The 16,900-nt window shown below is 40.5% G+C and overlaps 2 protein-coding genes across 2 annotated transcripts; one reads left to right on the forward strand and one right to left on the reverse strand.

The window, feature by feature from the left end:
* Positions 1 to 3,521: 3,521 nt before the first annotated feature.
* LOC135166890 (uncharacterized) lies at positions 3,522 to 7,669 on the reverse strand. The gene is made up of 3 exons (XM_064129598.1): positions 7,249 to 7,669; positions 6,486 to 6,884; positions 3,522 to 6,312 (listed from the first exon to the last, which is right to left on the reverse strand). The coding sequence occupies exons 1-3, from the start codon at positions 7,436 to 7,438 to the stop codon at positions 4,517 to 4,519; spliced, it is 2,385 nt and encodes a 794-aa protein (XP_063985668.1). The 5' UTR covers positions 7,439 to 7,669; the 3' UTR covers positions 3,522 to 4,516.
* Positions 7,566 to 16,889, forward strand: LOC135166814 (girdin-like). Its single transcript, XM_064129442.1, has 9 exons — positions 7,566 to 7,633; positions 7,912 to 8,235; positions 8,431 to 8,653; positions 8,729 to 9,374; positions 9,847 to 13,315; positions 13,797 to 15,158; positions 15,474 to 15,670; positions 15,933 to 15,998; positions 16,156 to 16,889. Exons 2-9 carry the CDS (start codon positions 7,935 to 7,937, stop codon positions 16,555 to 16,557), a joined length of 6,666 nt encoding a protein of 2,221 aa, XP_063985512.1. The 5' UTR covers positions 7,566 to 7,633; positions 7,912 to 7,934; the 3' UTR covers positions 16,558 to 16,889.
* The last annotated feature ends 11 nt before the right edge of the window (positions 16,890 to 16,900 follow it).

The raw sequence follows: 16,900 nt of genomic DNA on the forward strand, positions 1-16,900 counted from the left end.
ATATATGGTATAAACAGACATTAAATTCTAACTGCGCACGCAATGGGATTTTATTTTTGAAGGTGATACATTCCGAATAAGTGTAACTAATGTTTTTTAATGGAGTAGGTGGAAAATTATTTTTTGCTCACAAATTTTATTAAAAATTCTTAATAAAGAAAATTTAATTCCGCGATGAAAAGCCTCTGCTATACAGCACGAAAAAGTCTTGTAAGTAGTACAAATGTTTAAAATATATTTATAAATATAGATACATATAAATCTGAATGAATAATGAGAATAATAACAAGGGATATTTTCCAAAGTACAAAATTTCGTTATAAATTAAAAGTAAAAACAAACATATTTTTATTACTTCCTCCACTCTTCAATTTTCAGCTCTACCCGACACTCTAGTATCTCAAAATAGTATAAAATACCACGATAAAAAAATAATTCTCCCCAAAAAGTCGAAACATCCCGTGTAAAATTGATTCGTCCCTAATAACAGACACGCACGTAACTCGACCTTTAATCCATCTAATTGAATACAATTTGATCCTGTAATTCGAGTGGAGTAAAAATGTCTCCCCACTTCCCTCCCTCCCCCGACTGATCCCTCATCCACGTAACTGACTTAACACATTCGACCAGTGAGTCTTCGTCATTGGCTTAATGAGCGTACAGAGTGACCTACACCATCTGAAAAGCCTTTCCCACCCTCAATCCGATAGCATTTGCTCCCCCTCCAACAGAGGCGTAACTCCCTGACGACGAGTGTGTTGGCACTAACTTGCAGAGAGGGGCAAACAGGCCACTAATTAGTAACGGCCGAAATGTCTGAGGGCTTCGAATGTGTGCACAGGGGGATGAGAAGGGGAGGAAATGCCACTGTGTACAGAGTAACATTGAGAAACGTACGGTCAGGTGGTACAGTGTACGGGGAGAACTCTCTATACCCAAACTTCCTACTTCAAAATCGCATCAGGGAGTCACCCTCGGTGACATTGTAACCATTCTCACGAGGAGGTAATCTAGTTTACATACTGGATGGTTAGGGAACATTGTGGAATTTTACTGGTCAATGATGATTCACTTTTATAATTTATTTGGCTTCAAGGGTTGTCGAAGGATTTTTGGAAGTTTAAAGGGAATTTGTTGGGGAAATTTGGTGAAATATTTAAAAATAATTCTGTAAATACAATACTCGATATCGTTTGACAAGAGCTACTGACAATATTTGATAAATAAACGAGTGATTCTTATTATTATATAATATAACGAATTTGATTGTTTATCGTTTGGTATGATGGAGTGTGGGGAAGAGGGAGGGAAGAGGAAGGGTTCTTTATGTCCTGTGTGACTGATGTAGGTATTTTTCATTTAACTATTGGACTGTTGGTTTGTTCCTCCACTGCCCTCGAAGAGGAAGAACCTCGAAATGAATAAGTTGAGTGCTATGAAACAGATTTTATTTAGTGCTTCTCGATTCTGTCTCCCATATTCGAAGGAAATTGATTGGAGACCTTCAGGTTTTTAAAAATCATCAGTCTGTCGTTATAAAATATTAATGAATCAGGGAAAAATATGTACTCTTCTTCTGAGAAAAAAGAAATAAAGAATGTTGCGCATATAGTTTTTAGGGAAAGTCACATGAAAAATTAAGGGAGACGCATGAAAAATTAGTGTACGACGCACAAAAATTAGGGTGCCACGTATGAATATTTCAGTCTGGGATACCACTTTTTCAGTGTCAAACCCGCCTTTCTCAGACCTCCCTCGTGCCATTCCCTGCATTTGTGAGAATGTACACTAATTTTTGAAGGGTTTCTCCTTGGTACATCAGCATTTTGAAATCCACACAACTATGAACACAAGATTAGTCTCTACGTTTATTTTCCAAACATCATTTTTCCTCACCCCCAGGTGTTTGTATTTTTCATTAAATAATCAATCATGGAGAGAAAAATCTGACAATGTTCATAATGTTATTCCGATAGAAATTACCATGCCATCCAGTAAAATTCCTATATCGACCCCTTAAAGTTATTTCGAAAAATTAGATCTCTAGAGAGCGAAATGTGGGATGAAATGGCAATTAACCACTTTTAGGTCAAGTTTTGTTGGAAAAAATTAGACTTGAGAGGCTAACATTCGCTCCTCGTTTCCAATTTTCCAGAGGTCCAATTTTCACCTAAAATTCCTTTCGTCCAGATGAGTCCTATAGCTGACAATGACAGCTATAGGTATATGAAAAATTGTCATTGAGTTGAAAAAAAACTTTGAAAGTGTAATACAAATGATGTCGATCGACTCCGGTTAAAACAACATTTGTGTCTTTCGTATTCCATGGGAAAGTGTACTCATGGAATATAAACGCACCCGGGTGTATTTATCCAGACTCGTGAGAGTACCGGGAGATATACGTAGGTTGCTCCAGTGGTATTCGATCAATTCAGGTGGATTGGTGTAGGGGTGCGGAGGGAGAGGGAGAGGGAGTAGAAATTGCTGGAGTACAGAAGGGCTGGAGTTGAGTGAAGCGCACCTAGAATGGCTTGAACTTTGCTCTGCAGGTGCCAGGGCTTTCATCTATGTACACTACCTGTCCACATTGTGCTTTTCCTTCTCTCCATCTCCCTCTCCCTCTCCCTCGTCCTCTCTCTATCATCGCGAGTCTGTTTATTTTTCATCCATTCGCTTTGGATACAAAACAGTTTCTCCAAGTTGCCACTGACGTTGCGGCTTCTGGAATGGACAAGAAAAAATATTTCCATGGTCGAGGGTAAATACGAGCGAATAAAGAGCATTTTCTTGGATGAAGAAATAGGGGATGATCGATTCACCGAGGTGTTGGGGTACATACAAACCTGGTGATTATATTTTTTTATTTAATATTTTTATTTACTTAGTTTCGGATTTTTCAATTTATTTCTTTGATTTTTATCTTTGAATTGATAAAATCGTAAGTACGAGGGGGGAAATTACTTTCTGTAGTGAAAACTCTTTTATTTATGGGTTCACTAATTCAGGAAATCTTTGGGCTGTGTGAAGTACATAATTAATTCATTCTGAATAAATTATTCTGTGCGTTCACCCTTCATAAAATCGATAATAATATTTTTCAAGTGCGGAAAAGAATGGAGAGGTTTTTCAACTTTTCTACGCGGCAAAGGGATTAAAAAATGATGAATTGCTTGTTTGGTCATTAAGAAACTGGAGATTGAGATCTACTGAGGGAGTAAACGATTTGAGTAAAAAATTTTTTATTATCTGCAGTCACGATCGGGGGAATTCAAATGTAAATAATGGGAATCACTCAATCAAATGAGAAGTGTCCGGTAATTCCAACGATGAGTGGTTTTATTAGAAAATACATGAAAATGTTATTCTGTGAAAAATTCTACTGAGCTTTTCTGAAATATTTTTAAAAATTATAATGGAATAATTGAACTGAAGAGTACAATATTTATTGATTTCTCCATGAGATGGTGAATTTTCAATGACGAAATTCCTTGAAATTTCACTGAGGCTGTCACCAGATTCTTAATTTTGAGTAATTCAATATTTATTTACATAATTGAGCACATTCGTCGCGTCCTCTCCGACAGTAAAATAATATTCTCAAGATGTGGCAATGGATACCCAGAAGGTACTGTAAATAGTACACGTGAAGAGGCGATCTAAAATCACTAAACGAAATTTAACTGATTGCAAAGCCAGCGATAATGCTCTTTTTTATATCCACTTCAACGATAAGATTGTGTATCGTTATAGAGAAAGGGGTAGGGGGTAGAAGAGCGTTGGTAACTCACGGTTTTGAGGGACATAGGTCAGGCTCTCCGCCCATTTGGCCCCAAATGGATGATGGATGAGCGAGGTATACCCCCGGAAACTCCAGGCCTTTTGCGCTTTATTCATTTTTTTCTCACTCCCCACGTTTCATCTCACTAGTTTTTTGTAGAAAAATAATCTCGGGAGAATTTTAGCTCCCATACGTTGCCTCCTTCGCCTCGAGGTACCGTAATGGTACAACGCCAACGTGATTAATATATCATTCGATTCAGGCTTCTGGTTTTTACGAGATTTTTTTTTCCCTTTTTCGATGAGTGAGCTGGTAAAAACCAACGGGAGTGGGTGTAGACGTGTGTAGAAGTTTCAGGGGAGGAGGGGAGGGAGTGATTTCATTGAAAAATGGAGAGAATGAGTGATAGAATCTTGGGAGCTTCAGGACTTTTGTCAGAAGTTTCTTTTTCCAATTTTTTACTTATGGATTGATGGAATTGAATCATTTTTTTACAAACAGCAGGAATCTTTGAGTCTCATACGTCAATTTATCAGAAATTAATTCATTTAATTATTTTTATGAAAGCTATTTTAAACGTTTGAAATTTCCTTCACGAACTTCAAAATAGTCTTTGGAAAATATACAAAAAACAATTCTTCGACGAATATCATCGTGAATATTGGATGTTACGCAATCTCATGGAAAAATAAAGAGAAGAAATCCCAGGATGATCAATCCCACCTTCGATTTCCGTCACAAATTCCCCCCAAATTTTCCCAATTTCATCAATTTCCTATTCTTCTCCTCAACTCGGAATATCATTCCCCTCATTCTCTCAACTTCTTCCTTCAAACCTGCATTCTCCCTCTTCAGAATGCGATTTGTAAACCTCCTCGAGTCTAATTCCTTCCTGAGACTTCCGATCTCTCTCGTGACACTCGATAAATCCGATTTCACATCGTACAACTCGCGATTTGCATCCTTCAAGTTTCTCATTATCATTTCAGGTGTCGTAGCTTCTCGAGAGTTATTTTCAATCGTCCAGGGCCCCCTCACCATCGTCTCCTCCGGCTTATCAACAGCTCCATCGCCATCGTAATCAGTCCTGTCTCTATCAATTACCTGTACATTAGCAGATGCAATTCCTTCGTCAGAACCAGATCCACAATTCCGTCCATTCTGAACCTCTAAAATTCCTCGGTCACTTCTCTCAATAATCCACGGACACTTTCCAGCCCAGTTAATTCCCTCTGAGCTTCTGCTCACCATTAAATAAAAATTCCTCGCACTCACACAGTCCCTTTGACTTCGCCACGAATCACTAATGCAATTCGGCAATTCTGTTGGCGCCATCACTTCAGCCTCCTTTGATTCATGTTTGACGTCATATGAAACTTGTAAATTCTCCGATGAAGTTTTTACCCGCTGGGGCACACCAGAGGCACACGTATCCTCAGTGTTTGCTCGTTCAATTGCCCTCGACGCTGCATTCTCAACCTCTAACCCAGATAATTTTAGGCCCTCGACTTCCTCTCTCCCTCGAAATTCTTTGAGCCCGACTCCCCTTTCATCCGTCTCGTCGAGGACATCTTCATCATCACGAGAAATATCTTCAGTTTTTAATTGTGATAGGTGGAAATCTTCCTCTGGTATCGCCTGTTCCTCCTTCACGTCCACTCGTTTCAAATTTTCAAAATTCATTTTGCTGAAAGGATCGACCTTTTCTGCTTTTAAAAAATTCCTCTCGGATTCTAGTGAACTAATTTCTCGATTTTTTTCATCCAAATTTCTCGTTACTTTTCTCAATTTCATCCTCAAGATGTTGATTTTGGTGGTGACAATTTTTTTATCAAGTGCTGGAGTTTTACTGATAAAAAGTCTGAATTCTCGATTTTTAATTTTCAATTTCTTGAGTTCTTTCTTTGTCGTTGAGAGGCTCATCTCAATTCGTTTGATTTCCTCGTTCTTCCGTTCGCTCTCTTTCACTGATTTTTCGAATTCCCTCAGTGCCTCTCGGGTAGTCGTCCTCTCCATCTCCAACTGATCCACCAACTTCTCTTTTTCATCGATAATTCTCATTAGTTTCTCGCTGAGTCCTTCAACATCATAGGTATCTCGGCAATTATCTTCGCGAGTGATTAGTTTCTCGTTACTGGGTCTCAACTCCCCTCCGGTGAAGTCAACTGAGTCTGTTGAAGTCGGTTGTCTGTTTCCACTGGCGTCAGTCTGAACAGGAGCTTTTCCACTCGCCTCGGTATTCTTTGCATCCTCAAAGTCATTCAACTTCTCGCACAATTTTTTATTCCTCCCTAACGATATGATTAACTTCGTTCGCAGGCTCGAGGCAACTCTCCTCAAAGCTCTCACCTTTAACTCTTTCTCCATGAAAATTTTATGAAATTTTTTCTCCATTTCTTTTAATAAAAGTTGCTTCTCTGGTTGGAGCCGATTGACCTCGTTGGCTATTTCCACGGCGTCCACATCGACTCCATTTCCAAGTAATTTCAGAGGTGGTGTGCTGGCTTCTGATACTTTGATGGTCACGTTATCTGTGATTTTTAAATCTGATAAAACCTGATTTTACTCTATTCTACCATAAATTAATTAATGAACTCAGATAAACTCGGAAAATATATAAATCGACATCAACGATGACTCGAAACCCTCATCCCCTAAGTCAGAAGTAAATGCATAAAAACAAGATTTTCTCTTAAAATCTTACCTTGTCCCACTTTAATTAGTTCACTCGAGAGTTGACAAACTGTGTCAATAAGTTTTCCAGCAGCCTCAGCAACGATGGCATCAAATTGTCTGTCTCCCTCAACATACTTGTCAAGTTTCTCTCTAATTTGATGGTACACAGTGTTATCGACCTTTGCCTCATTCAACTCGCTCCTCAAACGTGCGATTTCCCGTGCAAGGTGGAGCTTTTCTTCAGCAACTTGGCACTTGACTGTTGCCATTTCACATCTCACTTTTCTATCCACATTCCACGATACTGTGCGCTCTGCATTCATCAGTGCAACACTCATACTCTCTACTTTCATTCTCATATCATTATTCATTTTCTCCAGGCGATGTATTTCTTGGCTTTGATGCATAACGAGGGGATCCGCCAGCACTGAGCGAGGGAGAAATTATTGAAGATTGAAGTACTGTTCTGGTTTTTGCGATTATGTTCAATTTTTTCATTGGAGTAATGAGCAAGTGGAATTATTGGAGCGGTCGGAGTACAGGCAAATTGATTAATTAAAATATATGTTCAATAAAAAGAATGAAAATACAAAGTTAATTAAAATACATCTTGGAAGAAAAAAAATTTTTCAAGACATTTCATTACAGGAAAAAATTTTCGAAACAATGATTTCAAGTCGTAAATAATAATAAATAATTAGCGAAGCTCTAAGGCAAGTTAATTACACTTAATACTGGAAAAAATTGAATGGATATTAACTATAAAAACATGGCTGTTTGCATTGAATTACATTTTTCTGAATATCCCAGAGCAATTTTCAACCGATAAATGTCACTGGTGAGAATTTCTCGTTCCCGACTCCAACTCTTCATCTCATTTATCGTCTGATTCAATCTCAGGAGGGTCCACTCGGCTGTCTCAAAGAGCCGTCGCTTCTGGCACTCAAAATTCACATTTCCCGAGTGGCTTTCAATTTCCATCTTTCCCGACAATTAATTCATGATTTTGAAATTATGGAGAAGTGAATCACTGGTAATTTTGGGGTTTGGAGGTTGGGGCAATGTGACTATCGCTGACGTTGTGTCAACGCGAGATGGGTACTGAGTAATTAAGTCCTTAAAAAAGTACAAAAAAGGGGTAAAAGGAGTGGAGGAAGACTTCAGCCAAAGATAAAAGTAAACGAATGTGGCCTCGGTTTTTTCTTAAATTTCGAAGCGTTAGAATATCATTAAAAAAATTAACTTCAATTGCATTCAATTGGCAATTAATTTTTCTTATTCTTCAAATAAATAATTTGTTAATAGATAGCTTTAGTTGATAACTAATTTATGTGCAATACCTGACAATATGTTTGTGATGCTGATTAACAAAAGTAGCGAGAGAAGTCATATTTTATAAACAATTTGTTGGGAATTCTTGGAGCTGTCTCGTTTGATGATTGAAATATGTCCAGAATAATTCGAAACATCCCTAAAAATGGACTGCGGCATGTACCCCCACTCAAAATGCCTCTGTGGAGGCAACTGTGAGATCTCCTCAAGCTCCTCGGTCTCCGAAATTCGAGTTTCCCCGGTGCCATGCGAGCCTCGACACGAGAGATCCTCCTGCTGCTGCAGTTACAATCCCTCCACAGACACCAAAGACGACGAGATACACGACTTGGAATTCGCCCTGCGTAAACTCTCGGTAATGAAGTGTCAAATGAAGAAGTGGAGGTTGGAGAGGCTCCAGCTCGAGAGCGAATCTCGTTCCCTGAAGGAGAAACTCCAATCTCTAGGTGAGAACCCTTGACGATGAAAAAAATTGGAAAATTTTCGTAGCAAGAGAAACTGTCACGTCAGGTTTTTATGGACAATATCAATTTTTTCCAAATATATTCAATAAACTTCGATTTTTCATCGAACATTTTTATTTTTTGTTCTATGCATAATTATCAAATAATTTTCTGCCAAATAATTTCCCTTCTCCCCAGGTGTCAATCCCCACCTGCCCCTCTCGCCCGACCCTCTTCTCGTGCACTACCGCACCGAGAATTTGCGTCTCGAATCGGACAAAGCTGACCTAGAGGACAAGATCAGAGACCTCGAGGAGACCATCACCGAGCATGAAGTCTACTCGAGTCGTTGCGATGGAGCCCGAGTAATTCGCGAGAAGATGCGGGTGCTCCGCGAGCAATTTCGCTTCGACAAGAAAAAGTATCCCTTCCCAAATGTCCTTTCACTCCATTTAATTCTGCGAATCAGTTTTCATTTGATGTTGAAAAAAAAAAGGTTGAGAGACGAAATAGCCGAGCTGAGGGTGGGACTGGCCAATGCTGAAGACGAAACATCTTGCGCAGGAGTGAATCACCTGCGGGCAAGACTCCGAGATTTCATGAGAGCTGAGGGGCTGGGGGACAGTGACAAAGGGGAATGTCAAATTACAGCCACTGTTGAAAGAATCGAGGGACAAATGATGTTCACCGGTAGTTGCGATGAGATGAGAGACGAGTACGCGAGAATTCTAGTGGAAAATGAGAGACTAAAACGTGAAGTTAAAATGAGGGAGATGAATGCAGTGGAGAATGGTGTTGTTGAAGACACCAATGACAAGATTATTGGGGACAAAGGGAGGAAATGGATAAAAACCAGGGAACCATCAAAGGACTCGGGTGAAGAGACTTTTCAGGGTGATGAGGGAGAAGTGGAGCCTTCGATTCTTATGGGTTTGGATACTTTGGCCGGGGGGGAGGAATGGGGGAGAGAGTGTGAAGATGCTATCGAGGATTTGAGGAGAAAACTCGCGGAGAGGGAGACGGTTATTCGGGGATTGCAGAAACGAATGTCTGAGGACGCTGATAGAATGACTGTGAGTCACAGAGTGGTGATGGAGGAAGTCGCTGCTGCCAAGGATGAGCTGAGGAAGAGGGATGAAAAGGTGCACCACCCGAGATTTTATGCATAAAGAAAGACGTTAATATAGATTACCATTTGGGAAAGAGAATTTTGGGGTTGCTCCGGGTAATCTGGGGTTAACGACAATATCATGTCTGGATGGGGGTTCTTTTTTCGTTATGAGGAGTGGAGTGGGGGCTCAAAGAGGATATTACGATATTCAGGGTGTAGAGGGGCCTTTATAGCTTTTAGTTGAAAATTATGAAGTAGAAATTGGAGGAGGGGTGAGATTATCATCGGATTTGAATTCGCAATCCTGACGGAAACAGAATAATTGAATGAAAATTTGTTTGAGGAACATTTACATTGAAAATTTATTTGATTGTTATACCTCGCAGTTATGAGCCAATAGAGAACGAAAATTAAATAATTATTGCGGTGAATCAACCCTCGAAATTCTTTTGAAATTCTGCACGAAATTTATAGACTAATCCATACTCACGAAATCCGTCTAGATCCAAGAACTCCTAGGAACTCTCGGCCGAAGTTCCCTGGACTTGCTCGGGATGTCATCAGTTCAGAGTGAGATAGAAGTGATGAAGCCCCAGCTGTACGAGCTATCAATAGAGCGTGATAAATTATTAGAGGAAATCCAAAAAATTCGTGGCGTTGTGTCAGACCGAAACGATCAAATTATCGAGATTCTGGAGCAACGTGACAAGCTATTAGATGACTCAAGTGCCAAGATAGCAGCTTTACAAGCTAGGATAGATGCCCTGCTGGGACAGGAGTTGGTCTACCGTAGAGAGATTGATGGGCTCAAGGATCAGGTTGACGAAAGGGAGATACGTGAGACAGAGCTGAGGAATAGAATTGCGGAATTGCTGGGACAATGCGATAACGCGAGTGTCCTTGAGGATAGAATTAGAAGTCTGGAGATGGAACTCACATCGGCTAATGATAATAACATCATCAGTGAAAATTCACTTGCAGAACTGAGGAGAAGTTCCAAACTTTTGAATGATGAAAAGAACAAACTGTTGGGTAAACTTGAAGAGGCGGACAATGAGACAGACGTGTTGAAGCGAAAAGTAGCAGAGTGTCATGAGGAGTGTAAAAAATTACAGGAAGAGAATCACAATATTCAGGAGCAACTGGAGCAAATGAAGAAACACATTGAAACACTCAAGGATGAAAATACCGATTTAAAATTAACATGTGATAATCTTGAAGGGGATAAAAGTCTTTTATCTGAGAAGATGGATCAATTCGATGATGAACTCGAGCGAGTGATGGCCGAGAGCTCGAAATTAGCGCAAGATATGAAAGATTGCGAGTCGGATCGGGAGAAATTGGGAAAAGAAAATGTTGTGCTCAAAGACGAACTTGAAAAACTCAAGAAAATTTTTGATGCCTTGAAAAATGAAAATGAAGATCTGAAGAATTCACTGGATCTTCGAACAGCCGAAAACACTGATTTGAAGTCAACTTGCGAAAATCTCTTGGGGAGTAAAAATAATTCAGATGAGGAGAAGAGTAGACTATTGTCAGATCTTGCTGAAATTACAGTGGAACTAGAGAATTTGAGGACTCAGCTGAAGGACTGCAATTCCCAACTAGAGAAGCTACAAACGAAAAATACAGTATTACTCGATGTTCAAGACGAGGTTGAGAAAATGACGAAGGATGTGCACTTACTCGAGGTCGAGAATGAAGGATTGAAGGCCGCTCTAGACGATAAAGAATCAGAAAATAGTGGACTGAAGACGGAGCTGAAGGACATATCCCTGAAGAACGAAAAACTAACGGCTCAGCTCGAAGATATGTCGCTAAAAAATCAAGAACTGTCGCAATCGCTCAATGATCTCGCTGAATTTGCATGCAACCTTGAAGAGCAGCTGAAAAACCTTCAATCCCTGAACGCTGACTTGCAGAAGAATCTGGACACAGCGATTTCCGAGATAAATTCGTTAACGACAACTGGAGACGCCACTAAAAGAGACCTCGAGGCTTTGAAATCAGAACTAGAAAAGCTGAAAGATGAATTATCTGCCGTTAAATCTGACCTTGACACCTGTCAATCAGAGAATGACGCGTTCAGTTCGAAGTCGTCAGAATTACAAGCTGAGGTAGATCGGTTAAAGGGGATTTGTGATGTTCAGAAAGGGCAGTTGGAGGCTTTGGAGACCTCCCTATCTCATACAGAAGCAGAAAGGGATACATCGTTGTCCGAACTCGGTAGGTTAGAACCGGTGGTACAGGATAATACAGATTTAAAGAACAAGCTGAAGGAACTGGAGTTGTTGAAGGATTCTCTAGCCTCTGACAATGAAAAATTGAAGCTCGATCTTGAGGGAACGAAGCAGAAGGCTAAAGTCCTGGAACAAGAATTATCTGGTCATAAGAGTGAGAAGGAAAGACTAGCGGAGGAATTGCAAAAACAAATGTCCGATGTTACGAAACTGGAGAAGAATATTCGTGCCTCTCAGGATCTCCTCAAAAACTTGGAGTTCAAAGACTCCGAATTGATGTCATCAAAGGTAAAACTTGAGAATGAATTGGCAGTGGTAACCGATGCCGTTGAAAAACTGAGGGAACAGTTGGCGTTGGTGACTGGAGCTAAAGAGGCCACTGAATTGGAACTATTAACGTTGAAGGGGGAGTTGAAAGGTCTGATAACCAAATTGGAGGAAATAGTCAATAAGAATCGAGAGCTGGAAGATGAAAGAGATGAACTGAAGCGGCAATTAATTAATTTGCAGGAGAAATTGTCCGGGTGTATTGCGGAGGGAGTTGATTTAAAGAAAGAAGCTGGAAGATTAAACTCCTCTAACAGTACCTTGAATTCTGAGAACGAGAGACTGAAGAGGGAGGTTGATGAGCTAACTGCCGACATCGACTTCTGGAAGATGGAAAAATGTAAAGTTGGATTAGAAATCGATAGACTGAAGGGGGATCTTGATAAAGCGAAGAAGGATTTGGATGACAGCAGAGGGAAAATTGGAGCCCTCGAGGAGAATAGTCTGGAGTCTGAAGACATCAAGTCCGGAGTTGGCGATCTCCAGAGGGTTCTGGATGAGGAGAAGAAGTCAAATGAAAGAAGTTCGGCTAAAATCGGGGATTTGGAGACTGAGCTCGACGCTTTGAAGACTGCGCTGATGAACTGTCGGAGGGATAAAGACCAACTGAACCTTAATCTTGAGGAGTCCTTGAAGAAGATAGCCTCGTTGAAGGGTTCCGCAGAGGATTTGGCTGACGAGCTGTCTTCTTTAAAGAATCGTCACGAGGAATTAAAAGCTGAAAACCGCAAGCTGACAGCAGACACCCGCGCTGGTGATGACTCCCAGGCGATGAAGGACGAGGCCTCGACCCTGAAGACCGAAAACTCAGAGTTGAAGGGTAAAAATGATGGCTTGAGTGTGGAGAATGCGAGACTGAAAGCAGAACTTGACAAAATCCAAACAGCGCTATCGATTTCTGAAGCTAGAGTGAAGGATTTGGAGGTGTCGTTGGATGACCTGAAGTCGGAAAAGGACAGTGTTCTGGCCGAGTTGAGTAACTTGAGAAGCCAGGGAGATGCATTGAGAGGTGCTCTAGATAGAACTGAGACACAGACCAAGCGAATCGATGACCTAAACCTCGAATTATCAGCTTTAAAAGATGAACTGGAAAAATCTCGTCGCGAGGGTGATAAATGCAGAGCAGAGCTGGACGACTTGAGAAAAAATATCGTCTCGTTGCGGGAGGAGAGAGCGGGAGTGGAGGGTGAACTTGAAAAATGCAAGAGTGAATTTACCAAACTCTCGTCAGAATCCCAGGATCTGAAGAAGAGATTGGCCTCACTGGAGGAGGAGGGACAGAGCCTTCGAGCCAGCAACGACTGGCTGAAGAGGTCTCTGGAGGAGGTTGAGGGGAGAGCCAAGTCCCTTGAAGCTGAGGGAAACAAATTAAAAGAGGAATTAAAGAAAGCTGGAGATCAAATAGGTCAGACATATCAAATTCTTTTTCTTACTTGTGGTAATGGATTATCGCGAAGATTGGCAGGTTTATGAGAAAATGTGGGGGGAACTTTTTCCTGGGGGAAAGTAAATCCTTCCCCGAGGAATGAGACATTTGTTAATTTGTATTAATTAGGGAATTATCTGGGCGTGATTGGATTCATGAGAACATACTAGAGGATTTATTTGTGGAAAAAAAATAAAGAAGTGCTTGACAGAACTTGAGCTTGACAGAAATGAATGAATGACTGACTGTACAATAGAATAGATAATTGACAGAAAAAAATTATTGCTGAAGGAATGTGAATTTATTTCATAGGAAATTATTGATATATTAGTAGCGATAATTACATTAATTACTAAAAATGATATTCAGGAATGAAAAATAAGTATTGAAATAATGTGAATAGTTTAAACATTAATTGCATGAGAAAAAAGATCCCATTAAAAAAAATCGGATGAAACAGGTGACCTGACGAACGAGAAATCTTTAAAGGAATCTGCGCTCCAAGAATTGGACACTCTGAAGAAGTCATCGGAATTGAGAGTTGAAAAAGTAAAGGACTTGGAGTTGGAGCATGAAAAATTACTCCAAGAATTACAAAAATTGAGAAATCAATCTGGTGATGTTGATAAAGAGAGATCGTCAAAAGAAGCAGCGCTGAAGGAGTTGGAGGCCCTGAAGAGCACTCTAGCGATTCTCAAAAAGGATCTGGAGGCCAGCAGAGCAGCGGAGAGTCGTTTAAAAAATGACCTAGAAGCAGCTGTAAACGATTCACTCAAATTAAATTCAGAGCTAGATATGATTAAAGCTGAGAATATACGTTTGTCAAAGGACATTGAGTCAGCAAAGAGCGATGTGAATCGTGGGAAACTACTGTTGAGTGAGTTGGAATCGAGAAATACCAAACTTGAGAGGGATCTTGATGCAGCGACAAGTGAAACGATGAAAATTATGGGGGGAGACCAGAATGTCAGTGCTGAGAATGATAGACTGAAGCGTGATATCGAGGGATTGAAGAAAGAGGTGGCGAGATTTCAGCAACTCGAGGAGGCATTAAAGCACAGGGACGAGGATGGGGAGAGTATGGAGATGGTGATGAAACGTTTGAGAGATGAGAATGAGAGATTGAAGGGTGAACTTGAAAATATGAAGCGTGATTTATCAAGGGTTGATGATGATTTGGGAAGAAAAACAGACGAGGCTGAAGGTTTTGATGAATTGAGGAGAAAAATGCAGGGGTTGAGGGATGTGAATAAAAAATTGGAAAGTGATTTGCAGAGAGTAAAAGTGGAAAATGATTCAATGAGGGATGGAGTCGAGGGATCGAAAGTGAATTCCCTCGTTAATGAATTGGAGATGCTGAGAAAGGAGAACGTGAACTTGAGGGCACAAACAGGTCCGACAGATCAGGGTGACCTTGAAGGGTTGAAGAGGGAGATCGAGAACCTGAGGGCGGAGAATTTGAGGATTAGGAATGAGGCAGAGGGACTGAGGGACGAGGTCGAGCTGGTGAAGGAGGAGATCGATAGAATAAAAGGGGAGAATGATATTCTAGCTGCTGGGCTCGATGACTCCAGCTTGCGAACAGCTCTGGATGAACTGAAAAGGATTAAGCAAACTGCCGATGATTTGAGGAGGGAAAACACTACGTTGAGGAGAGACATTGAGGAGTGTCAGAGGGATCGTGGGAGACGGAGGCTGTCGACTGTTAGAGCTACTGACAGAATGTCAATACCTGGAGTTAGGAGCACTGACGAGGCGGCGCGGGATGAATTCTTCATGGTGGTGGACTCACTGAAACGGAGATTCGATCGGCAAATTAAAGGTTAAGGCTGGTTTGCTATTTTTAGGATTTTTTCTATGGGCGGCCGCGTCTCGGGAATAAAAGGTTCGGAATAAAACATCAGGAAGGTGATTTTGTGGGTCAAAGTTCTATTTAAAAATAGAGATTCGTTTTTTATTGGCTGAGAAATTAAAGTCCTGCTGTTTTTACTAGTGGAATGCAATGATGATCAGCAAATTTAGATTTCCAATTGAAAAATAAATATTTTGTGAAAAACCGAAACGTTTTTTCCCGGGGTGAATCTGTTCTTAAAATTGATGCAATTCATTTCACCGGTTTATTTATTTTCTGGTACAGACGTCACTGGCATCAGGAGAATGATTGATTTATTGGGGAAAGGGCTGTGGGAGGATAAAAGGGAGTCTGATGATATTTTTGGATCTATTGACGTACGCGATTCCGACATTGCGAGAGTTATTGGATTATCGATGGAACTTTCTGGTGTTATCTCGGAGGCCGAGAAGGATCTCATTATGTTGGGAAGAAAATCTCAAGTAATTTTTTCACTTTTATGCGAATATGACTGCTCCTAGAAACCTTTGAACGTAAACTTCTTGCGTTTAAGCAATCGTAAATTAAAATCTTAGTAAAAACATGTTTTACGATTTAGTGGCGCGTGAATTTCGAAATAAATAACCCATTTAATGGTTGAAATAGGTTGTTTACTAGTACATCATAATTTTGACGATCATAATTTGGGTAATTTTGGCCATTGTGTGAACTTTCAAATGAAATTTCAAAATATTTTGCCCCCAGAAAACTCCAGCGAGCTCTTCGGCATTGACAAGCGCCAGTATTTTTGACCCAGAGGCGTGGTTACAGGTAATTCCCTTCGTACCAACAATTTCAATAATTAATAATTAAATCATCCAACTCTGTTGAACCCCCAATTAATTCCAGTAAACTCGTTTCATCCATAATTAACGACTCCCACCGATACATTATTCACAAACCGAGGAATGTTTCCCATAAATTTCAGTCGCTTCCCCTGACTGCACTGGCAGATCTGCACGAAAGGATCTGTGAATTAACGTCGTCCGTTGTCGGCGACGATCAGGATGAACCCTCACAATCCAGGCCCCCCGAACCATCATCGAGAAGTGCCCTCCAGAGGAGCTACAACACCCTGAACAAGAGAATTGCTGCGTTGCAGCGTGAAATACTGGCGAAACACGGGGAGGCCGAGGCGAGGGTCAAGAAAATGCGCGAGACACTGCGTCGTGAGCAGGGAGAATTAATTAGAATTTCGGAGGCGATGAATCGTCAGCGAAAACGCAATTTGGCCCTTCATTTAACGCTGGATGGCTCTCCCTGTTGGATTAATGACTGCAAAGCCGACTGCAATGCTAACATAAACACGAGAGAGAATTTTGAGGATTAAATGGAACCACCCACTCGCTAAAAAGTGAAAATAATTTTTCGGAAGGAATTCTCTGAATTTAATTTTGAAAAAATTCCTTTTTGGGGCAGTGTCAAGCCACAATAAACAATTCAGCAATTGTTTACAAGCGTAAACAATTTATTCATTACGTTCCCGGTAAAATTGAAATGTCCTGTGAAATACGAGTCTATTGATTTTATCAGGAGGATAAATGTCATAATGATGATATCTGATATCAGATACTCGTGTGCTTTATCTCGAGTTATTTTTAAATCCAATTTCAAACCGAATATCATTATCCATTCGGTGTTTATGTCACATGGGGAAGTTATCTCGGGATTTG

The sequence above is a fragment of the Diachasmimorpha longicaudata genome, chromosome 10, assembly GCF_034640455.1.
Source record: "Diachasmimorpha longicaudata isolate KC_UGA_2023 chromosome 10, iyDiaLong2, whole genome shotgun sequence".
Taxonomy (NCBI): domain Eukaryota; kingdom Metazoa; phylum Arthropoda; class Insecta; order Hymenoptera; family Braconidae; genus Diachasmimorpha; species Diachasmimorpha longicaudata.

Coding starts and splice junctions, on each gene's coding strand:
- LOC135166814 (XM_064129442.1), top strand. CDS start 7,935: ATGGACTGCGGCATGTACCCCCACTCAAAATGCCTCTGTGGAGGCAAC. Junction 9,375..9,846: donor TGAGGAAGAGGGATGAAAAG/GTGCACCACCCG, acceptor AAATCCGTCTAG/ATCCAAGAACTCCTAGGAAC. Junction 15,999..16,155: donor ACCCAGAGGCGTGGTTACAG/GTAATTCCCTTC, acceptor CATAAATTTCAG/TCGCTTCCCCTGACTGCACT.
- LOC135166890 (XM_064129598.1), bottom strand. CDS start 7,438: ATGGAAATTGAAAGCCACTCGGGAAATGTGAATTTTGAGTGCCAGAAG. Junction 6,885..7,248: donor TCTGGGATATTCAGAAAAAT/GTAATTCAATGC, acceptor TCCCTCGCTCAG/TGCTGGCGGATCCCCTCGTT. Junction 6,313..6,485: donor ACTAATTAAAGTGGGACAAG/GTAAGATTTTAA, acceptor TAAAAATCACAG/ATAACGTGACCATCAAAGTA.